This window comes from Glycine max, chromosome 19 (genome assembly GCF_000004515.6).
Source record: "Glycine max cultivar Williams 82 chromosome 19, Glycine_max_v4.0, whole genome shotgun sequence".
Lineage (NCBI taxonomy): Eukaryota > Viridiplantae > Streptophyta > Magnoliopsida > Fabales > Fabaceae > Glycine > Glycine max.
Window position 1 is genome coordinate 30,617,578 of NC_038255.2, and position 25,042 is coordinate 30,642,619.

Here is a 25,042-nt window from a genome sequence, read left to right on the forward strand (position 1 = left end):
AGCTAATTACAAGAATATTAGTATGCCAAATGTACATCTAATTAATAAGAGAACATAGAGTGTTGGAAGTATATAAGTGAGGGAGTGATCAAAATATAAGTGATAAAAGACTAACATTCTAATAAGGGTTAAGGGTTGAAGAGAGGATGAGAAAGAAATTGTAGGTGCTATTAATATTTTAATAAAAATTAACGATTAACATTGATTAATAAAAATATATATATAAAAGAAGGAAACGATGAAAATAAGAACCTCCATATATATTCCAATTTACAATATTAAGAGTAGATTTTACACATGAAAATCTCTCACTTTAATTGTACAGAAGTAGACAAACAAGCAATAACATTGACACCCAAATAAGCACCATCATGGTTCGGAAACGAAACACCTAGTCAATTGCTTTTGAGAGCCAAAGCGGAGAGGGGGACCAAACACAAGAAGAAAGCAGCTGCAACAAATGAAAGGACCACAGCCTCACTAGCAGCTTGACAAAAGTTGGTGAATCCCTGGCAAAAAGCCATCCAATTCGCGTCTTGACTCCCATTATGACCTACGTACACAATCGCAGCTGCACCTGCCGCCGCAACACTGATTAGCCCCATCATCACCTGAGTCCCCAACTTCAATTATCAATTTCACAAATTTTTTTAATTAATAATATTAGGTTAAAACTTAAATACAACTCTTTGTTTGATTAAAATATAATTTTCTGTATGTGTTCATAAAATTGAATTGAAATATGTTATTTTTTTAAGATAAATCTAAATTTATGATAATATTTTTTTACATTAATTATACATATAAATGATGTAACAAAAATAAAACACATAAATTTAAATATTTGAATCTTACTCCCCACCTAAAACTGATACATTTTAATTTCACAAAGATAAAAAATATATTAAAAATTTTGTAAGAATAAATTTTTGAATATTTTCATACTTACGAGAATAAAAAATATTTATATTTTACTTTAAGTGTTTTTTTTTATCATTTTTCTATTAAAACGAGAATTTTATCTCAGCAATTTATGTGGATCTTTAATACAAATATTTATTACGTGAATTTATGAATTGAACTGAAACTTTAATTGATTAAAAATAATAATGAAAATACTTAAAAAAATGCATCTAAGCAAGGTCTTGTCCTCTCTCCCTCAACATCCTTTGTGTATATATGAAGAAAAATATAAAATTAAAATTAAAAAAATTAATTTTTTAGTTGATATTTATTTAATTTTTTTTTATTAATAGGTCATATTTATCATTTTATACATAAAATTCATAATAAATATTTTTTAAATTTATTATATATTAAACATTAAATATTTAAATAATTATGTAAAAAAAAAAAATCAATCCCCTTTAATATACTCATTTGTCTGCATCTAAGTTTTATCCTTAATATATTAATATACAACGTATAAATCGAAAGATACTCCGAAGAGAATTAATGATATCTTTTTTCTCTACTCGTTTTAGATGGGAGCTTACTGTGTCGAAGGTCATAAGAAGAAGCCTTGGCCTTACTGCATGTGGTTGAACAATGCACACATATGAAAAGGGAAGGCTAAGGATAGCATATCCACTGATTACTCCGTTTGCAAACACGAAAAACCTGATTATGATTGCAGGAAAAAAAGTGAATCAACTAGAGCTAATACAACTTCCTCAAATGTTTTTAATGAACACATTTATGTGTCAGATAAACAATTTAATTATTCAATAAAAACGTATCACATAAGTTTATTTTAATAAATTTTACAATAAAACTTAGTAAAATAAATTAAAATAGAATAAATAATCTACACATGCATTACAATGTAAAAAAAATATAATGGCATTTGGTCATAAATTATTATATATTATAAATTTATTAATTTTTACATTAATTATATTAAAAATAATATATACCATCATTTCTAATTAGGTGAAAAAATTTATACTCAAAACATAAAATTTAAAATCATTAATTAACTTATAAAATAGTCATAAATTATTTGCAAAATAACAAGCAGAGGAACTTATATTTAGCTCGCCACAAGGAGACAATTAACTAGAAACAATTAATCGATGACATCTTAGATGAGAAGTTTTGTGTTGCTCCAATCAATCAAACACTTGAAATTCAAGGCTATTAGGTATGGCTAAACACTAAATTTTCATGTAGCAAACGAGACCAAAAAAATTATCATTAGTATAAAATATTTATTAGTTTTATTAATAATTAATTTTAACTAAAGAATATGATCACTTTAATGAAATCTTTCTTTTTCATCATATTTTTTTTTCTATTTATAGGATTCAAATTCAAATCTTATTTATATTATTCAAGTTTAATTACACTTATATCAACGTAATCTTGGGGTAATAAATGAGGGGAAATCATTGACATGGATTTTATATATCTCGTTTCTTATTACTTAAATGTGTGTGTGTATATATATATATATATATATATATATATATATATATATATATATATATATGCATACGTACTGGAACACGGGAAAATCACTCCACTGAGCATGGAACTGGAGGAACTGCGTGAAGAATGGTAGTTGTTCTTCGTTGGTTCCCATGGTAACAGCGCTACCCATAGCTGCACCGATGGCACCAAGTCGTAGGACGAAATCTGTTACCGCAATTCCCTTCTTCCATCTTGAAAAAGGTGCAGCCTTTGTGGAAGAAAATGAATCTTTTTCAGAAACAGAAACAGCCCAGGTAACACCTTTCCCTTTGTCAATGCCCTTATTTTTATCCACCACCCTTGTAACTGCACTAACCTCTGATTTCATCTTGTGATGTATTTGTCTAAACTTCCAAGTATTGGAAAACAATAATTTGAACTTTGAAGGATCGAAGCATGTATATATATAGTATACAAAAGCTAGCATGAAGAAAATTTTTTTTTTTTTGTTGAATATGGTATAGATATGAAGTATTCACAGTTAAAAGAATTGATTAATCTTTATCAATAATTATGAAGGTAGATGAATATTTTCCTTCCAATAATGTAATATTGTATTGTGTCATTCATGAGGAAAAATGAAATATAATTAAAAGGTATCGTGTCATTCCATGAATATGGGTTAGTTATTTGTGTGAGTGCTCTAGGTAGTGGGAAATCGTGGCAGTGTTTGTATATCAGTTTGTGTAAAGAGAAATGCTACTTCTTCAATGTTTTACGTACACGGGAAAAATAAAGAAAAGAGCATGAACTGTGTGATAGCATTAGATGAGGATTATATGTTATTTATAAGATTTTATTGTTCTTATTAAAGTGATTTTATAAAAATAAATTTATTAGATATATAACATCTCATTTGGTGTGATTGATTATATATAATATGCAGATATCATAAGTTTTATTTCTGTTATTATGATGGACGAAATAAAAAAAACATTTAATAGTTACAACTAATGAGTATAAGAATAAAAAAATAATTTTTCATGAAAGGATACTTAATTATTAAATAAAGAATTATGATTTTTAAATTATATATATCAATTTTTTTTCTAACATTTCATCACTAACGAAGATAAAAAAATATTATGTAAAAATTTGTAAGATCATTGAATCCAATTATTTCTTCCTCTTATCATCATTAATGGATACCAATAAGCTTTTATGATAATATTTTATATATATATATATATATATATATATATATATATATATATATATATATATATATATATATAATCTTGATGATTTAACATAAAAATTCATGTATAATATTTATCTTAATTCAATTTATCTTCTCTCAATTTCTAACAATAACATAATGTAAAAGATAGAAATGGAAGAAAGAAAAATTGTGTACAAAATTTATTGTACAAATTGTGCTACTGAACATGAATACTATATATTACACTCTTGTGAAAAATAGTAGTTGGAAACGACCTACTCCACCTCGCCAAAAAGACATTGTTGTTTTATCTTCATTTCCATTTTCCACTATGCTTGTACTAATTTCAAGGGTTACCAACTAAACTATGGTGTGGTGATCGTGTTTATTTTTCTGACGGAAGAATAATTTTTATTCATTTGTTTATATTTAACGTGTAAGGAGAAGCATAAACAAGGTGTCATCCTATTCAATGATTGTATCTCAGTTGATAACATAGATTGAGTTTATAAGAAAAGACTTAAATTGGATTTTCACAAAATATATCTTTTTAAAGAAATAATAAGTTTTGAGTGTGATCATATTTTAGATCAAAGATTAATTTGATAGTTAATCTAAAAGATCAAAATTTGTGATATACATGGATCCCACAAAAAATTAAAAGCCCCCAAATTACAATTGTTACAAAATGAGGTGTGATGCTAAAATGGGGATCCACTTATACGTAAAATATATGATTTTTAAAATAATTAAATGAAAAATTATACGTTCGGCAAAGTACCATTTTTTTATTCAACAAAATTAAGAAGAAAAGATATTTAACACAAAATTTTGCAGTCCAATTTGACGAGATAATAATGCTAGAAATTAGTATTCTTTGATTGTTTCTTCACGAATGATCATGCTGTAATTTCTTTTAATGAGTTTCACATTTGTCCAAATTCATATCAAACTAATTAATCTTTTTTTACAGCATCAAACTAATTAAACTTATTTACTAAAAAAAATGCGTCAAATACTACACACGATCGAATGATCACTTTATTTCTCGGAAACTCATGCGGACCACATGCATATAGATTGAATAGACACCGAGTGTTTTGACATGTCATCTCAAAGGCTTCTAAAGGAGTAGTTCACTTGCTTCACCTCCCACGTACGAAAGAACTTAGAAATATCTCAATAACGAGAGCAAAATGTTCATTCATAATCCATAATCCATAATATAATAAAAACTGGGTAATCTCATTAACAGTGTTCCCGCCCAGTTTTTCTTCTTTTATTTTTTCTTTCTTTGTCTTTTTTCTGAAAACTTTTATGTTCTTCAACATGCTACTTAACCGAAAACCTTAGATAGAAAAAAAAACACCGTTTTTCCAGGCTCCAGCTATGAAAGATAACTTTCTATATCAATTTAATTTGCATGGGCGATAAATAAATGTCAATAACGGTCATTTAAATATGTTAAAATTTATCTTTCTCACAGATTTTTTTTATGACTAATTGTATGTTGCAATTTTAATTTTGATTTCGCATCAAAGTTTGAAAATTCTCATATGTCAAAGTTAAAGAAATTCTTTTACAGCTCGAAATGTCGTTTATTAAGAAATTTGTACAATTTAATCTACGTTGCTAATCATTTTTTTTTATTTAATGTTGTTTATAATTATATAAATATCATGTTTTGCCTATGCTTTCTTAGCATCTTTTCGAAGTGATTGCAAGTTTTTGGTTTGCAAATATAATTTTTAAAATAAAAAATAGAACTAAAATGATTTTTAACTCATTTTTTAAATCAAGAAAACAAGCTTTTGAATTTACTTTTTAGTTTTAAAAAAAACACACCCGTTATATTTGATGATGACTATTTTCGCAACTTTCACCATCAATGTGATTGTTACTGCTGTCAATGTCACTGCCAACGCTAATACTACCATTATCTTTTTTATAAATTTAATTATACTAAAAATTCCCTCAATTTTTTTTTGTGACAACATCTTTCTCGTGCTTCGTACGAGTATCCTTTCTTCTATATAATAGTTAGTCAATAACATTCAACATTATAAGATTTTTAATACAACCAATAACAATAACATTCAACATGTAATTCAAATACATGAATGTCCTACCAAGTCAAATCCTTATGAGATGCAGGAACTTCTTTCTTGTTAACAAATGTAACGTCCATCTTGTCTTGAGCGACGATTCCTAAATGCGTCCTTAATTTCTTTTTGTGGGGACCATCAGTTTTCCCAAAGGTAGGATTCATATGAACCACTGGTATCTCCATCCCGATGAGTCAGGTAGCCAATTATTTGAGTTGTGTTGCTTTTCTAGTCTTCTTCAGCGAAGACAACGAAGGTGTTGACTGAAGAGGAGGAGGGAAGCTTGGTGGTATAGTCATGTGCCTGTTAACAACAACATCAATTAAACTCAACTCAAAAGTATAGTAAATATAAAAATGATTACATTATATGTTGTTAATTAATTCTCCTTCATCATGATCATTACGATTTGCATGGATTTCATCGACTTCTTCTTCTCCGTTGATGTTAGGCATTTGTGTGGAGAAAGGAGTGAAACAAGTATCAAGGGTTGAATCATCACCTTCAAGATTAATACCAATGGTTTTTCCGTGTAGAACCACTAACCACCTTTGATCACAAGGATATTGAACGCAAAACACTTGTTTAGCTTATTCTGCTATGATGAAATTAAAGGTTCATTTTGATAAGCTAGCTTCTTCAGATCTACCAAAGTAAATTTGAAATCATTGGTTCGCACACCCATATTGCTATCAACCCACTTACACTTGAAAACACACACAATGAATTTAACATAATTCAGGTTTCAGATTTCTTCAATGACTCCAAAGTAAGACATGGACGTCAGACAGGGATTGTCATCATGTACAATAACAAAATGATGGGATTCAACCCTAAGACTAACCCCATTGTTTTGCATTGTACTATAGTCGTCTTGTGATTTGGTGTAGAACGAATACTTGTTGATATCGTATCATTACCAACTTCTAACATTTCTTTTAGGCCCATCTACTAACTTTCTTAATGTTTCAGAAACATTATTGTTACCAAAGAGTGTATCTTTAAACAAATTTAGGAAAGTCTTGTTATGCTTTTTCAACACCCTATTCTTGTTCATTTTTGGGTTACTTTCCCTGACTAAGGTTTCGTGACAAACTATGTATGACAAAACTTTAGTATTGTTATTCAGTATATACAAATGAGCTTGTTGCAATTTCTCTAGACCCGAAGTTATAACATGCAACCCTCATGAACCCTTACCTCTCACTTTCTCGTCATGCCGAGACTTGGAAAGCCCAACTAGTTTCTCCTTTTCAATGTACTTTGAACAAAATTCAATAACTTCTTCTGCAATGTACCTTTCAACAATGGATGCTTCAGGATAGTGTAGATTCTTTGTATACCTTTTTAAGATCTTCATATATCACTCAACCGGGTACATCCACTATAAATAAACAGGATCACACAATTTAATTTCCCTCACCATATGAACAATTAAGTCAATCATGATGTTGAAAAATAAAGGAGAAAAACACATGTCCAACTGACACAAGATAATAGCAACCTCATTTTCCAAGTCATCTAACTTTGCAAGGTCAATGACTTTGCTACAAATGGCATTGAAGAAAAAGCAAAGGCAAGTTATGCATGCCTCACTTTGTAGAATCGCCAAGGCTAACAGTTATTGCATTAAGACGTGGCAATCATGAGACTTTAAGCAAACTAATTTCAGATCTTTCAACTACACAAGGCTCTTAATATTTGGAGTATCCCTATGACACTTTAACACGCGCAGACACTGACAAAAACTTGTCTTCTACTTTCTTGACAAAGTATGACATGTTGGAGGTAAATATATTTTCTTACCATTAGACCTTGGATGTAACTGGTCACGTATACCCATCTCAGTTAGATCTTGACGAGTATTCAAACCATCCTTTGTCTTTCCTTGAATGTTAAGAAGTGTGTCGATGATACCATCACACATTTTTCTCCACATGCATAACATCGATACAATGTCTAACATTTATATCGAACCAGTTTGGAAGATTAAACAATATTGACCTTTTCTTCCATAGGCAAGTTTTACTTGTTAGCTTCTTTTGGGTCTTTCCAAATATAGTATTGATGTCCCTAACCCGCTCAAGAACCTGCTGACGAGCTAATGGTATCACACACTTTCATGCTCTTGGCTTCCATTAAAAGCTTTTTTCAATCGCCGGTAAAGGTGATAAGGTGGCGATGCCAAGTGTATATTGTTTTTTTCCCTGTTTCAGTTGTACATAGCTTATGTTTTTTTCACAGATAGGACATGCACGATGGCCCTTAACATTATATCAACTCAAATTCCCATATGCTGGAAAGTCATTAATGGTACAAAATAGCATTGCATGCAACTTAATGTCTCATTTCGGTACCCATCAAACACAAAAACCCCCTTGTCCCACAACTTTGTCAAGTCTTCAATTAAGGGACTGAGATAAACATCGATGTCATTTCATGATTGTCTTGTGCCTAATATCATCATAGACAACATCATATATTTTCACTTCATGCACAACCAAGGAGGCAAGTTCTAAATTACTAGCAAAACAGGCCACAAACTGTGTTGAGTGCTTAAACTGCCATAGGGATTCATTCAATCAGTGGAAAGTCCAAGCCTAAAATTTCTTGCCTCTTTGCCAAAATCCTGATACAAATGATTAGTCATCTTCAACTAGGAGGAATCAACCAGATGGCGAAGCATTCCATCGCAGTTTCTCCCATCTGCATGTCATGTAAGGTCTTTTGCGTCATCTCCATTAGCAAACAAATGCTTAAACCTTAGAATGATTGGAAGATACCACAACGTCTTCATTGGGGGGCCTTTCTTTGTGCTTTCGTCACTGCTACACTAGTCATCATCCTTCACTTTGTACCGTGATGCCCAATACCTAGGGCATTTCTTCATTTCTTTAAACTCATGTTTGTATAATATGGAATCATTAGGGCATGCATGAATTTTCTGATACTCCATACGCATCAGACACAATATCTTCTTCGCTTGATAGTAACTTTTTGGCAACGTATTTTCCTTTGGAAGCATATCTCGTACTATCTGAAGCAGTGAAGTGAAGTTTTTGTCACTCCACCCATATCTAGCCTTGATATTAACCAGACTTAACATGATTGACAACAGCGTCAAAGACTTCTTGCACCCCAGATACAATTCTTCAAATCACTTTTCAATGTATCATACACAGGGGCATGCGCTTGTTGAAAAGACTATTGTCCAAGATCATAAATCATATCCTCTAATCGATCTCCCATTTCTACATCAACCGATTCAGTTTGAGATCCCCTTTGCATGTTTGTTAATTCACCATGCCATATCCATGTCGTATAGTTCTTTTTAATCCTGTCACATAGAAGATGTTCTCGTATGTTGTCTCGTACTTGTCGTCTCTCATTCAAACAATTTATAGAAAGACATAAATATTTTTCATCCTCATCTACTCGATTTCTTTTAGAGGTTAATTGCAAGAACTGTTCAATGCCTTCCTCATACGCAAGGCTCATGCGACTTGCATTCATCCAACATCGATCCATCTAATTAATAACTCTGTGATACTCACAAAATTATTCCATGCATGAAAATCTCACTTTTTTCAATAAAGGTGTGACCCTATTCCATTCAGGAAGACATTTTTTCACAAAGTTATTTGTTACAAATGTTTTTATAACTTGTATTATGTGATTAATGACTATTGTTTTATATACAAGTTATGTTCATTATGAATGAAACTTAGTTTCTCGTTTGAGTTTCAATACAATGATTCTTTCAAAAATTTTGGATGAATCATTGTATTGAATCTTGAATTTTCTAATTGGACAGTTTGGAAAGAGTCATTTTTTATAGTAGATTCAAACGCATAGGTTAAGTCTTTTTTTTTTAAATTTGACGAAATTTCGACAGCATTTCACATTGATCTCCAAGTACACGACATGAAAGCGGTGACATTAATTCCACCACAATCAAGTATGGTCTCGGAGAACAAAGTGAAATGCATTGTACTGAAATTTCATCAAATTTAAGAAAAGAGACTTAACCTATATGCATGAATTTACTATAAAAAAAATGACTTCCCAAATTGTCCAATCAGACAATTCAAGACTCAATACAATGATTAATCCATACTTTCTGAAAGAATCATTGTATTGAATTTCAAACGAGAAATTAAGGTTCACTCATAATGAACATAACTTGAATATATATCAATAGTCATTAATCACATAATACAAGTTATAAAAACATTCGTAACAAATAAAAGTCTGAAAAGAGTATGAAAGACAATTGTACTTGTGATGATAGTCACTAAAAATCTCCAACAATGAATGTTGTGATCACGATGCAAACAACAAAAGGAAAAGTGCCTAGAAATTACATTGAACATTCAACACGTTATATTCAAACCTTCAAGAAACTCATCAGGAATCACACAAATAACTTTTTCATGAATGAAATAAGAACACAACAAGTATTAGAATACAAGGAAAAATTAAAAAAAAAAAAGAGTCACACAAACAATGGAGAAAACAAATAAAAATGGGATATTTGTTGATGTGTCTCAAAATTTAAGTTGTCAATTTCATATATATCATTTATAAGTTTATTCCATTAACAAATATTCATAAATAACATTTAATTCTCAAATCAATATAAAAATGCTAATCAAATCATTTAATCATAAGTACATTTAATCAAAAGTACAATATTTATATATAAATTTTAAAATAATAATATTAGGCTATAAAGGAAAAGTTATTAGAAAGGAAAATAAAAAATATTAAAATATACTAATATTTTGTTTGGTAGTGAAGAATTAATTAATAAATAAAATAGTGGAAATGAGAATCAAAAGCTAGCTAGTATTCACTAGCTTTTCTAGTCTTTGGAAAATAAGAAAATAAAAAAATAAAAAAAGTCATGCGACATTAATTTATAACAATATAAAAAACTGCATTGAATTGATATATAAAAAACTGGCCTATTTTTTATTTATGAAAACTGAATTGAACTAAAAATGATGTATTAAGAGGTTTAACAAACTTCTACACCTATGAATACTCTGTCCCAACTCCAAGTTATCAACTACTGAATGTTTGATTTTTTATTTCATTGTTTTTATATCGTTATTTAACCTATATCATTAGTTAAAGAAAATAGTTAAAGATACGAATGAAACACAAGTATTTAAACCAACACTTTTTTTATATCATTATTTAAACCAACACTGTTTTTATTTGTTCATATGTTTCAACCACGGCCTTTTATTTATTTAGTGTGAAGGATCAAAATGTAATCTTGTAGTTTTTCATAACTAGCTACAAATAAAGAACCACGCTCTAAACTTCAGATTTTGAAAGCTCTAGTCTAGCTAACAAGTCTAATTCAGCCAACATTCCATCAAAAAATTAAATAATAAGAAAGAGTTTATATTAATTGCATAAACCAATGTAACTCCAAATGACCGCCATTGTGCTTCATCCATGAACCCAAGGCTTAGCTTCTAAAACTAAATGGAAAAAAAGGAAGAACAATTAAATATATTCTATCTGTAAAGTATGAAAACCTACTCAATCATCTTGTAAGTTGATTTAAAACTAGTTCGAGTACAAGATTTCCACATAAGTAACACGATGCACTAATCGCGCCCCGTACACACAAACACTGTGAATTCACAATTCAAAACATAAATCAAAACCAATACAGAAAAACAATAAGCTAATTCGATTCCATTTTTCTTACCACTTCCAAAATCCATGTAACTCACAAACAATAAAAAAATAACAAAAAAAAATAATCTCTAAATCTATTTCTCTGTCAAACTTTTTTTTCCTCGAACCTCAAGGGAATTTTTTTTAAAAAAAAAGGTAAGAGAAAGACAGAAAGACAGTGTTGCCAAAATCCAAAATCCAATATAACTAGCCAAAATCAAATAAGACAGAGTTATTGAACATGGAAGAAAGGGAGTCCTAACATAGCATTGAAATCAAAGTTGTCAAAGTTAAGAGAAAAACATACCTCGTCCCCGGGATCGACAACTTTCATTTCGCCGCCACGCAGAGTGGCCACCGGTAGCGAGAGCACGACTGTGCACCGTGAGTGGGAGAGAGAGTACGAGTTGCAGCGCCGCAAAAGTGATCAGATCAGGGTGAGAATGAGGAGACTGAGAATGGGTGCAAGAAAATGGCTAAATTCAATTTTATATATATATATGAAAAAAAAGCGTCGACTTTTATGAAAACCATTGTTAACATCAGTTTTTAAAAAAACTAATATTAACGAAATCATTTTATTTACAATTATGTCACCGTCCTTTTGTTAACATCGATTTTATCCAAAATCGATGTTAAAGTGATGATGTTAAAAACCTTTTCTCTAGTAGCGTGTTCTTTTGATGTATTCCCAAATTGTTCCTTGGCAGGAAACACAATGAAAATGTGTTTTCGTTGTCCAAATGGGGGTGTACAAAAATTAACAATGAAAACACGGTTCCGTTATACAAGTTACACCCTTATTTGAGCAACGAAAACACATTTTCGTTGTACATTTTCATACTTATACAATGGAAACGTGTTTCTATTATGCTATTTTTTGTCCACTCCCATTACACAATGGAAAAACAATTATGTTGTTGAGCTACATAATTATGCAACAAAGTCATGTTTCCGTTGTTATGTTTTCTCTAATTCATTTACAAAATGGAAACATGCTTCCATTGTACACTTTCACAATAGTTGTACACTTGCACAATGGAAACATATTTTTATTTTGTAAAATGTTTGGGGGGAAAAATCAACAACAGAAATACATTTTCATTGTTGTTTTTGTTTATCAGCCATAATATTTAAATGATTAAGAACCTCGACCTGACTTGCAACACAATATGCATGGCTTACAACAATTAACAAACTTTATATTCCACATTAAATGAATAAAAACATTAGTTAGAGTTTTACTAGGTGTCAAATGAATACACATAACAATACTTAATACAAATGAGTTAACCAAAACAACTAAGGGGAGGAGTTAACTAAAACAAGTAATCCTCAATGATGTCTAGTACATATTGAGATCCTATAGTTGAATAAAACATCAATGAGTTGAATTGTTATATGCATTGCAAGTATGGTCTCTGCCACGAACGGGTTTCATGTGTGCAATATGTACTCCATTGTGGGACAATTATCCTTCAAATACAGTTGTATTATCCAAAAAAAAAAGGTATAGGTGAGTTAGTGAACACATCAATTAATGGTTACAATCTTAAAAAGTCTCTTAAGTAGATGTTGTATACCTACACAAAGTAATTTTTGTTAACAAATCCAATTGCAATAAGGCTTTGTTGTGCCATGGATGGTGCTGAACTCTTGAGCGGAGAGAAAGTTCAACTTTGGAGCATAGATAAGAAAACTAAGACAATATTATACTGGCTAGCAATGACATAACTCATGTCAGGAATGATCATCAACTTGTCAACAAATGTTGTAGGGTCAGGCTAGACATACAAAGAGTATAATAATTTAACCAATCTATCTTATGTGCCAAACAACTCAAAATATTGAGAATTCCATGTTTGAAGTTCCCGAATCAAGTCTTGTTGAACTAGAGTCAATGATTTCTCACCCTAACCTAATAAAGTTGAAATTGTCCTATAACAACAATTTCCCGAATCAAGTCTTGTTTGAACCAATATACATATTGATTGTGTTCTATCAACTTCATTAGATAATCTACCTCCACTCTTGGACCCCTTTGTTTGCGTCGATGCCTTTGTGGTTCATTGTATACGATCTTGATGGTGGCAACATTTTTCTGATTTTGATCTTTGATTGTAAACAAATTTGACTAGACTTCACCATGTTTTTGGTCATTTGACTAAGCAAAGTTTTTCTTCACTACTTAAATGAATAGCATACACATGTCCCAACAATGTTTCACTGACTTTGTGGTTATAAACACCACAAAATAACGAAAAGTTTCCAACCTACCTCTTTGACAAACTTCTCCTTTAATTTAAACAGACACCCACATTTTCTGGTTCCAGTGCTCTTGTGGACTAACTTTTTTTTTTGTATTACTTGTACTTTCCTCCATTTTCACAACCCAGTACACCATAGATTTTCCTCTCATTTTTTGACCTATGAATGACAAGAACAAATTTAAGATTGTTTCCCAAATCTCAACCCAACATAACAAATTATCTCAATTTGCAAAAACCTAAAAGTAAAATATTTTTGTTCACTTACGCAACATACCCATACAAAAAGACACAAATATAAAGTCATTGTCAACTAATCAATATACCTCATCAATCGTGAAATGATTGGAAAAATCAGGGTAATTAGATTGGGGAGGGGGTCAATGCCCAACCCATTGAAAGGATCTTCATTATGATTTCCTAAACCATTATGATCTGCGCTCATTTCATCCGTGTGATTAGGATGGTAAAAATCATTTTGGCTATCATCAATCATGTTTCCAAAACCATGTGACACTGTAACTTCATCAGAAATAAATGTATTCCAACCCATGAGTTCTCTACAAAGAACCATTTAGGAAAATTAAAAAATATGACAAAAAAAATTCCAGTAGAAAAAAAAAACTTGATGGAATCATGATTCTGTTGTTGTCTGGATTTTGACACACAACAAAATTATGATTTTGTTATTGTTATTGTCTCAAATTTTACACACAACGAAATCATGATTATGTTGTGTGATGAAACCAGACAATAATGAAATTATAATTCTGTTGTGTAAACGAAAAATAAAAACATGAACCTACTCATGGATGGGTCTAACAAAAGAGAAGAAAAGAGGAGAAGAGGAATTGGGAAAGGGGAAGGGTTGGGGGTGTCATGAAAGAGGAAGGGAGAAGTGATGGAGAAGTAAGAAAGGAAGGATAAAGGGTTGGGGGTGTAGGAAAATAGCAGAATGGTAAAACAGACAATTTGCTATGGCTGGTAGTTCCAGTAGAAAATCTGGTAGTGGCAATAGCAATGCCCTGTAATCCTCATAATCTAATGTTTCATATGCTTTTCAAAGTGTTTTATCGGTCCAACCCAAGTCTTCTTTTTGTCAACAAGCTATCTTTAGCAAACAAACAAAGCAAAGGCAGTTGCTATGTTCACTTTTCCACTTTGCTTATCCACTCCCCTTTTCAATTTGTTTTCCAAAAATGTCCTCTATAGAAAAAATACACTCCCCTATTAAGCGCTACACTCTGCATGACCTAAGCACAAAAAACACCACTCGAGAAAAAACTCAAGGAAGGACAATGAATTTTATAAATAAAAATGTTCATGTTCATGTAAACTGAATTAATATTTGAAAATGGATGAGAAGCAAGGAAATGGACAAAAGCTTTGAGGTTCCAAGTGTATGTAATGGACCCACCACGTAACAAAATATGGACCAAGATGGCAACCAAAACCATGTTTGTTACTGCCATGGAGCTTGGTTTGTGGTTAAATTGAATCTTCAAGCTATAGTTCACTTTTTTCTTGCTTTCCTTTCAAATGTCGAGAACCCCTCCCACACTGTCGTGCAGAAGCTTGAAGGCACAGTCCTCAACATGGTCATCTTCATTGTCCTCATTGCGCTCATCACCTTTCTCCTCCACTCCACGTGTGCTTCTCCGCCTTTCTCTTCCTCTTCAACTTTGTCATCATTGGCGTCCTTAGCCGCAATAAGGAGTTGCCGACATTGGTTTATGACGTACGTCCAACGGTGAATAACATGTTAAACCACGCCACAGTGACAGGGGAGTGTATTTTTTCTAAAGAAGACATATTTTGAAGACAAATTGAAAAAAGGAGTGGATAAGGAAAAAGAAGTAGATGCTAGGTGCCAAAGCAAACCACCTGCTTTTATATGAAAATAAATAGTTATGAAAGCTAACATGGGCTGCAAATTACCTTAAAGCCCAAACTTGAACTCCTTTCACCTAAACTAAATAACAACTATAACACCAAAACCAAAAAAAGTGTAACAACAATAAAAATAAAATAAAATAAATTAAAATTATGATTCATCTGCTTGATAAACAAGGGCAAGGAAACGAACAAAGGATTATCTCTTTATATAGCACAGTCGAATTGTTAAAGCCAATGAATATTCATATGTTCAACAATGTTTTATTATATTTAATTATTGATACACTTATTTTAACGCTACAATTAAAATTATAAAAAAAACCTAACTAGACGCGTTAATAATAAAAATTCATTTAGGAAAAGTGTATTTTTATATTAATTTTTTATCTACAGTGTATTTTTCTCATTAAAATTTGGAATTTGATTTTTTCAATTTTATTTTATTTTATTACTTTTCAATTATTTTATATATTTTTTACAAAAAAAAATGATCCAATTAATTTTTAATATATAAAATTTTCCATGAGGAATTCTTAAAATAAAAAGGAAAATTATTTGTCAAAATTGAAAGTAGAAATACCCAAAGTGTGTTGAATCAGCCCACGTGTTGAATAGAACATTACATGAATGATCATTCTTTAGTGATCCCTCTTTGTTATATTTCGAGTCAAATAATTTACCTACAACATCTAAATATTCTAGTTGGTGCTGCTCTCAAGTTTATATATGGCCACTCACATCTAAATGTTACACTTGGTGAGTTGATGGACCTTTAATTTTGCTCATTCCCACTCTGAATTATCATTTGCCATTATATATGTGATGTGCTTTAATTTCCAGCCTTTTTTTTCTCGTGTATGTTATGCATTGTCACATTAGCTAACTCCATTTAATATTAGACAGAACAAGTGTTAGTAAGTCTTATTTTGAGTTAATATTGTGTAACATTTGATAAATAATTAAATCTTTAATTTTTAGATATATTATTAAGGATTTGATCTCAAAATTTATGTATATGGAAGAACTTATGTTAAGAGTAATTAATATTTTAAATAAATCTCATTACTTTGAATAATTAGTTTTTTTACTTTTAATTAAAGTAAGAGTTTGTTTCACAACACATTTAAGATGCTTATTAGTTAAAAAAATTATTTGATTTTCTGATAAACGATTTTTTTTAATAATTTTTAACATTTTTTTAGATGTTATATGAAATAACATTCTTTAAAATATTAGCTTTTAATTTTTTATATTTATTTTATTTTTTCATGAACATTTATTAGATTTTATTTTTAATATTTTTTATTTAAGGTAAAATTTTATTATTTTTATACTTTTTATATATGATAGGGTTTTCTCATTTTTATATTTTTATTATATATGATATTGATAGTGATATATAATAAGTTTATGATTTTTCTGGATATTTTATAAAAAAAATTACAGGTGTTTAAAATTAATTTAATACTAAAATTATAAATACTATAAATTATATTTTTATATAAAAAATTAAATTAAAATTTGTATAAAAATATTGCATAGATATGTCCATTAATTTATGTAATTTTATATTTTTCATCTATTTTTAATAGATAACTTACTATACACTTATGATTCAATAACATAGTTTTTTAATTTTTAGTTAGTTTTGTTAGCTTCCACTACTTGAAAAGCTAATTAGAAGCTAAAAAACTATTTGAAAGCTAAAAAACTATATGAAAACTAAAATCTTAACGGGTAATTGAAAGCTAAAAGCTAAAAGGTTAGCTTATTAGATTGTAAGTGTTTCATAAAATTAGTTGTTAAAGTAACTAAAAAATATAAATGACGAAAAATAATAAAATCATTATTTATTTAAAAATGGTAATTTGAAAATTGGATAAATATATTAAGACGAAAATGAAAAAAATATAAAAATTAAAAGCTAAAAGTTAACTTTTAAAAAACATTACTTCAATTAATATTTCAAGCAATATTATAAATTATTTGATTTTTTTTATCAAATAATTAAATAAATTTTTTAGCTGATAAAAAAAATTAAAAACTAGTTGAAATGTGTTGTGGAACATAATTAATAACCTAAGTTTCACTCTTGATAGACTTAATTGTAAACCAAAGAAAATTAAGAGATAAGATCCTATTAATGTAATTAAAATCGAACAATTACATCACATACACACATATTTATTCAATATGAAAAATATTAATGCATTTGATCACTTATCTCATGATGTCCAAAGACCATGCTTCCCTTGTATTACCTATTCCACATATACCTGTTGATAATATATGTAAACCATTATGGTTCTGTGATGAATTAGATATTGAGGCCGGGACGGTTTGACACAAATGATGGAGGTCGTTATCCTTATGTCCATGAAAAGCCAGAAGAGGAGAACAGCATTGGGTCAAAATTGATCGCCAAGAAAAATTATGGTGTGGTGGGAGGGACATCACATGCATCATTGTCATTAAAAGCAGACAACCTAGCTAGCCTGCACTACATGCAGCTTTTCAATGCAGTCAGTACCTTGAAAATTATGATGGCTAAAGCTGCCTCTCACATGTGTCACGGTTGCTTTCCAAGAGCTGTGATTCCAAATCCCAAGACAAGAGACCAATCAGTGGTTGTTGTTGGTGCTCATTTTTAATTAAGCACCTAACCAATGCCCCTCACCAAAATCTTTAGATGTACACTTGCCAGCATTGATTATGAACTAAGCAATGTGAAGAACTTCTCTTTCAACTACGTAATGCTTTACTGGTAGGAAACCCACGTGAGTCCGGGTGATGGTGAAGTGGATAAGCCACTAAGTCCCATCGGAGAGATTTGGGAAAGAAAAATGATTATATGCTTGAATATGCATGCATGCCCAACGATGATCACACTATATCTTTCGGATATAATTGGTTCTAATACAAGTATTTCACTAGCTATTAAGCTCGGAGTATTGCAACTCTCCAAAGTTCAAAATTTATGGACACTATTGTACCAAAAAAAAAAGTTAATTTAATTATAAGAATAGATAATGTAAATAATGGTTAGGATAGACATGATGAAATATTAAATATATACATTTTTCAGTAAAGGAATTCAAATTTTAATTATGAGAAATTAATTTCTTTAGTTAGACTCAACCTCTCTTATTATTCATTATCCCACCATTTTAAGCCTATTAAGGTCCACTTTTTAAGTGACATTTGATTTGATTCTATTTAGACATTTTATTTTTAAAGGAGTTAGTTCAATGTAAATTAAGAGCATCTCCAACTAAGTTCTTCACCATAGTTTTTCTTTTACTTTTTTAATAATATTTTACACTTTCTTATAATATTACATCACATTTCTTATTCTAAACAATCCAATCAAATTTTTCTTCAAATCAAGAAATTTACTAAAATTTCTCAAATAGACGCCGGAATGTGCACCGAAATTCGTTTTTATTTAAGATATACAATAAAACAAATATTATAATGTTACTTTTGTGCTATAAGCCCCATGAAAACTGAAGAGCAACGGGTGCTCTGCGCACTAACCCAAACCAAGATGTGGGTCCCATACAGTTTCTTTATAACGATCTCATTGTCTTTATTGTGTTATTTTTTGTGTGCACATCTGAAGAGTAATTCGCCATTCGAGTTGCTCTAAGAGCTATTCTTATCTAACTAAGTCATGTGGCTTCTCTTGTATTAAATATTTATTTTTATTATACTATATTTAATTGAAGATATTTTCAAGATAAATTGAATTTTAAGATTATCACCATCTTAATCAATTCTAATTTGAATTTAATTTTAAATTTAGATTTTGACTCACCATATCAATAAAATTACATTCCTTAAATTTTAATATTCTTTTATAACTTTCTCCTTACATTTACTTAGTACTCTTTAATATAATATAGGAAAAAAATTTCTTACAAATCATATTTAATTTTATCCTAAACCTTAAATTCTAAACATCATGCATATTTTTAAAACATATAAAGATAAAATTTATTTAATCATATTCTTATCATCATTTATTTTTTTGGAAAATTTGATGTATATAATTAATAAATGAACAGTTATAACTTAATAGTTAATTTGACAAAAAAAATGCTGATAAAGTATTATACCTAAAGTTATTGATGTAATAAGAGTATTGAAGCTTTATTTAAGTTGATTCCTCCATAAAATTATTAATGTGTGTGTGCGAATTTATCCCAAAATGGTAAATTTTATTGGACCACTGGCTAAGATGAAATCGAGACGGCAGCAGGAAAAAGTAGGGAAAATCTATAAGGATAGGAGGTTAGATTTAGAGTAACTCTAAGATAGTGACGGGTGGGTGATGGTAAGGACTAAGGAGGGAACCCCACACTTTTAGCTCTGTCTATAGAATTATTGTTTGTTGGTCAAATCTGGATAAGAATTAAGATATTACGCAAGCTAGATTCGAAACTCAACATTGGATATTCTGGATTGGGAGCCATATCGGGTGGTTGCTTTTTTCCTATTTACACTTCCTTAACAAGTTGATAGATGTTTAACACGATAACAAAGTAAAAATTACCTCATTTTTACACAAAGTAGTTCCTATTTGACCTACTAGCATGTAATTCTTTTTTGGGTTAATTAAGGTGTGTTTGATTTGTATTTTTATTTTCTGTTTTTATTTTCTAATTTTTTTTTTTATTTTCAAAAGATTAGAATTCTCAAAACATGTTTAGTTTGACTTTTTATTTTTTGTTTTCAAGAAATAAAAACACTGAAAATGTGTTTTCAAAAGAAAATTTATTTTTAGATTTACTTAAAATTACATTCCTTGTCACCGCGTTTTTATTTTATCCAAAGAGATTTTTGGTTTCAACTGAAAACACTGAAAATGAGATTTTATTGTTTCTAGTTTTTGGTTCGTTTGAGAAAATATTTTCACTGAAAATGTTTTTAAAAATCCAACCAAACGCATTTTCATCACCATTTTTTATTTCCAGTAAAAATGAAAACAGAAAACAGTTAAACTAAACACCTCCTTAAATTTTTAGTCTTCAAATTATGGGGTTTTGAATTTTTAATATCTAAATTATTATTTTAGAATATTTGGTCCTTAAATAATTTTTCGTTACTATAAATAGTTGATACCGTTAATAATCTCTATTAAGTATTGAGCTGTCTATTTAAGTGGTCACGGATATCACCATAGATTGTAAATGAGGAGGATGAATTGTTGTTCCATGTCGCAGATCTTGTGACACCCTCTACCCCACACATATATGTACTAATAATAAAAGAAATAATTAAAAAAATTAAACTTAATTCAAGTTTTTAAAACATATTTAAATACAAGCCTTTCAAGAGGGTAGCAGGCTCACATTCACCTTTCTAACATCATCATAAAACTTTTCTAAATAAATAATAAATTCACTTCAGCTCAAACAAGGCCGTCTATAAAACCCTATACCCCAATGCCACATCCTATCAGAGCGTTGTGTCCCGACGTCCTTCAGCACATGGTTCCTTAAAGCAATTCACCTAGTCATCTGCTCCTCCGAACACAAAGTTCAAGATCATCACAGGATCCAAACACAAACAACACACGGGGAGTGAGTTATCACATTCCTAACTAATAGAGAAATAAGACAACTAGATATACATATCATGTAAACCAAATAAAACTTAGTTTCACGTAATTCCACCACTTTGTCATCCAAAGTTCACTTTTTAATCATCAATCACATTACACAAGAATCACACGCTCTGATCAAGACATAATAACACATCAATTTTATAATAAACAATTAGCAAGCGCATGAAACAGTTATGCTAAGACTCAAGCCTATATGCAATGTGGTACCATGTCAATGAAAAACCATCCTGGGGCGCTTAGGAGTACATAACAAGACACACCAAACAATGAGTTTGTCAGGTCACTCTCACTAAGTAAGATCATAGGGAGACCAGTCAGGGTCACGATATTTTGTGAGAATGCTCCAACCATATGGGATCAGCATAGGCTTAAAGGAGCACTCAAACCCGGTGACCCCCAAGGCCTACACTCCGAAGAGTCCGTCAGGGCCTCTCCCTCCTAATTCAAGTCCAACCCCTAAAATCATTTTAGCACATAGACATTGCTCATGAATTATACAATATATTGCGCTACAATTTAACACTGATTTCTAAATAAGAAACCTACACTTTCTCTTTAACACTGCGCATTTACACTTTTCTCAAGATAACACTGGTTGGGTTATTGTACAATTTACAGCTTACAACACAAATAATGTCACATCAAGAGTTAATCACACACTTATTCACAACCAAAACTCATTCACAATTTCACATCTCATAATGTCACAATCCACCATCACATGTTTTCACGTATCTCACAATTCAACACATGTTCTACTTTACACTTTTACTCAATCTCAATAACAATATTATAATCTCAAGGCAACTTATTATTCCATAATTCATCACATATTTCATTTATAAACACTGCTCATGAATTATACAATACCACGACCTCACACTCATGTTTCAAACATGTTTAACACAATTGTGCTACAATTTAACATTGGTTCCTAACTAGGAACCTACACTTTCTCTTTAACACTGCGCATAAACAAATTTTCTCAATATCAACACTGGTCGGGTTATTGTATAATTCACAGCTCATAACTCAATACACACATCTCAATACACATGTATCTCAAATCTAAACATAGTATTCTCAAACTCCAACACTTGAATAATTTTTGGAATCACACAATAACAACACTACAACATTATTTACATAAAATATTAATATAAATAAATATATATAACTAAATCTATATATATAAATCCAGCAACGTATATCATATTTGATCATGAATTTTAAGAAAGTTTTCAATGTACCAATTCTAAATAATTATATAAACACTTTCTCATATATATAAGTATACATGAATTCATATATATATTATCTAAGAATACAACACATAGTCTATTAGAATTCTTTTCTCAATTTCAAATATAATATCAATTTTAAACTATAAAAAAACTAAAAAGCATGAAAAGGGGAAAAATACAAACTCAATATCTCCTTACTTAATTTCATCAACTACGGTTCACACTCAACACAAGAACACATTAATTTCACAAAAATTTCTCATTGGGACATCAAATGATTCATCAAACATATATAATTTATATATAACTCATAGTTATAATTATAAGGATAAAGTAAAAATTGTAGAAACACCCCAAAACTCATTCCAATTGATACTCTAAGGATCTCTGCATATGTTCTCACTAATCCCCAATCGTGAATAACTCATCCCTTACCTCTGAGCGGACTCATGTGTCTTCAGCCAGCGATAGCAGCATCTCTAGTGGTTCCCTGAGATTCCTTCAGTTATTCTTCCGACTGCTTTGTTAGAATTCCCAAACGTCAGAGAGACGGAGAAGAGATTGAAATCTCCACTTGTACTGTCTTCATGAGATTCCTTTTTCTCCCTCCAAGAATATTATCTCGCAAATCCCAACGGTGAAAGTGTGTGCAATTGAATTTCTAACAACATATCCAAATTTTATGAAAATCCAACGGTTAACGAAACCAGGATCATAATTTTACCGAGACAGCTTTAGGTTTCTGCGGGAAATTAAAAGGCTACAATGCGAAGGGTTTTCCCTTAAGCTCAGACATGATTTTGAATTTCCCAACGGTGAGAATTCTCGAAATTGGGTTGTGAACCTGGTGTTTAAATTTCATGACGATCCAACGGTGAAGGAGTCCGAGATTATCGTTTTTCTGAGACAGGTTTAGTGAGTTACGGGAAAAAGAAAGAGTTTTGAGAGAAGGGGAAAAACGAAGATGAGAGACAGAGGAGGCTGAGGAGTCAATCTGAAAAACCTAGCATGTTGCTATTTATAGCTAGGGGTATTTACGACCTATTATTTACTCTATTTATTTATTTTTATTATTTTTACTAAAAAACTTTTTAAATTTATTTATGAAAGAAATGGGATGTTAAAGATCTTCTCATGGGTGATTGTTGTGCAGGTGCTTGGAGCCTTAGAGTTCAATAATGACTCTTCTTTTTCCCTTTCGCATTTTAATAATATAATATTCTAATCATTTGCCTAAATATAATAAAACTTATGTGACATGTATGTGACATACACCTGACATTTAATCTGTCTTGTTTCATGACACTTCGTCACTTAACAAAAAACATTAATGGCATAGACTATTTTTAATAACAACAAATTCTTTAAAGATAATTTTTTTTAAGAAAATAGTTTAGGGACCAAAAATTCAAAATCCCAAAGTTTGAGGACTAAAAACTTAATTAACCATTTTTTTATATAACTATTAACACTTGAATTTGAATCTAATTTAACTTATGAATCTAACTTTTAAGATGAGGTTTGTCTCTATTTATATAATATATTTTGTTCATATCAATGTGACATCTCTATGACATACCTCTCATGTGGAGGACCGGATATATCAAACATAAAATTTATAGAATTGAACATTTATAGGTGATAACTGCCCGATAGTATGTATGCACTAGACCCAAAAAAATTACTAAAATAAATTCTAATATTATGTTATAATTTAAGTTTGAGTCTAATTTAATCCTATAACATTGTTATACAGGAGTTATTTCACTTTTATATTTTATTTTGGTTGGATGTAATGTGAGATTTCTAACAATAATAATACCCAGAATTATTATGTATCAAAACACATGTTAATTTGATAATCAAACACCCAAGAAGTGACATTATATCTCTGTGTCTCTCATCTTCTTTTACATTGTAATATCATTGATGATATTATATTTCTCTTATTATTATTATTTTTTGTCTCTCTTCTCTTTAACGGTGTTTATGCTTGTTAAGGGGTGGTTTGGTTGTGGTTAAATTGAGAGGGAAAGGATGGAAGAGCAAAGAAATGAGTGGATGCTGGGATGTGTGCGTGGTTTGGTTGTACCTAAATGGAAAGAAGTGCAGAGAAATACTTACACTGTTCATTTCATCTCCAAAATGAGCAGATTTGGGTGTATTGCTTTTGGTTGCTACTTTCTAGTTGATGCAAACAGATGATTTTTATTTTTGAATGTTTTATGTATATTTTTTTTATAATAATAATATTAATAAAAAAAAACATATGCAATGAAAGTAATAATTTATCTTTATTTAATATCAATTTTTTTTTACTTTTCTTATCTACTAAGTACTGATTAATTTTAATTCAAAAATTTCTTAACTATTTCACTTCAATCAAATTTCTTCTTTTTCTATCTTATTTCTGACCCATTTTTCTTCATTTTTCTTTTCTTTATTCTTTTTCATTCTTTTTTTTTTCTTTCATGACAACCAAACCAAGCCTAAGTGATATTTGACTTACTTAGTAAGTCTCAGGGCCGTGTACAAATATTTTTGGGTCTAAGGCGAAAATGTTAAAAGGA

General features: G+C 30.1%; 1 protein-coding gene and 1 long non-coding RNA gene across 3 annotated transcripts; both read right to left on the minus strand.

Moving 5' to 3' along the window:
• Positions 1 to 239: 239 nt before the first annotated feature.
• Positions 240 to 3,066, minus strand: LOC100816461 (casparian strip membrane protein 5-like). Of its 2 annotated transcripts, none has more exons than XM_041012799.1 (3): positions 2,502 to 3,066; positions 1,497 to 1,620; positions 240 to 623 (listed from the first exon to the last, which is right to left on the minus strand). In XM_041012799.1, the coding sequence occupies exons 1-3, from the start codon at positions 2,897 to 2,899 to the stop codon at positions 396 to 398; spliced, it is 750 nt and encodes a 249-aa protein (XP_040868733.1). In that variant the 5' UTR covers positions 2,900 to 3,066; the 3' UTR covers positions 240 to 395. The 2 variants fall into 2 exon arrangements, with proteins under 2 accessions (XP_040868733.1, XP_003555157.2); XM_003555109.5 differs by having other exon boundaries at positions 240 to 611; positions 2,502 to 2,903.
• A 10,061-nt stretch (positions 3,067 to 13,127) lies between these two features.
• Positions 13,128 to 15,679, minus strand: LOC121174154 (uncharacterized). Its single transcript, XR_005889997.1, has 2 exons — positions 14,030 to 15,679; positions 13,128 to 13,863 (listed from the first exon to the last, which is right to left on the minus strand). It is a non-coding gene; the product is annotated as an uncharacterized lncRNA (long non-coding RNA).
• Positions 15,680 to 25,042: the final 9,363 nt, after the last annotated feature.

Bases quoted from the DNA above. Each gene is read 5' to 3' on its own strand.
- LOC100816461 (XM_041012799.1), bottom strand. From the start codon at position 2,899: ATGCTAGCTTTTGTATACTATATATATACATGCTTCGATCCTTCAAAG. The intron at 1,621-2,501 runs GTACGTATGCAT...AATCATAATCAG, and splicing joins AGTGATTTTCCCGTGTTCCA to GTTTTTCGTGTTTGCAAACG. The intron at 624-1,496 runs GTAAGCTCCCAT...TGATAATTGAAG, and splicing joins TTCTTATGACCTTCGACACA to TTGGGGACTCAGGTGATGAT.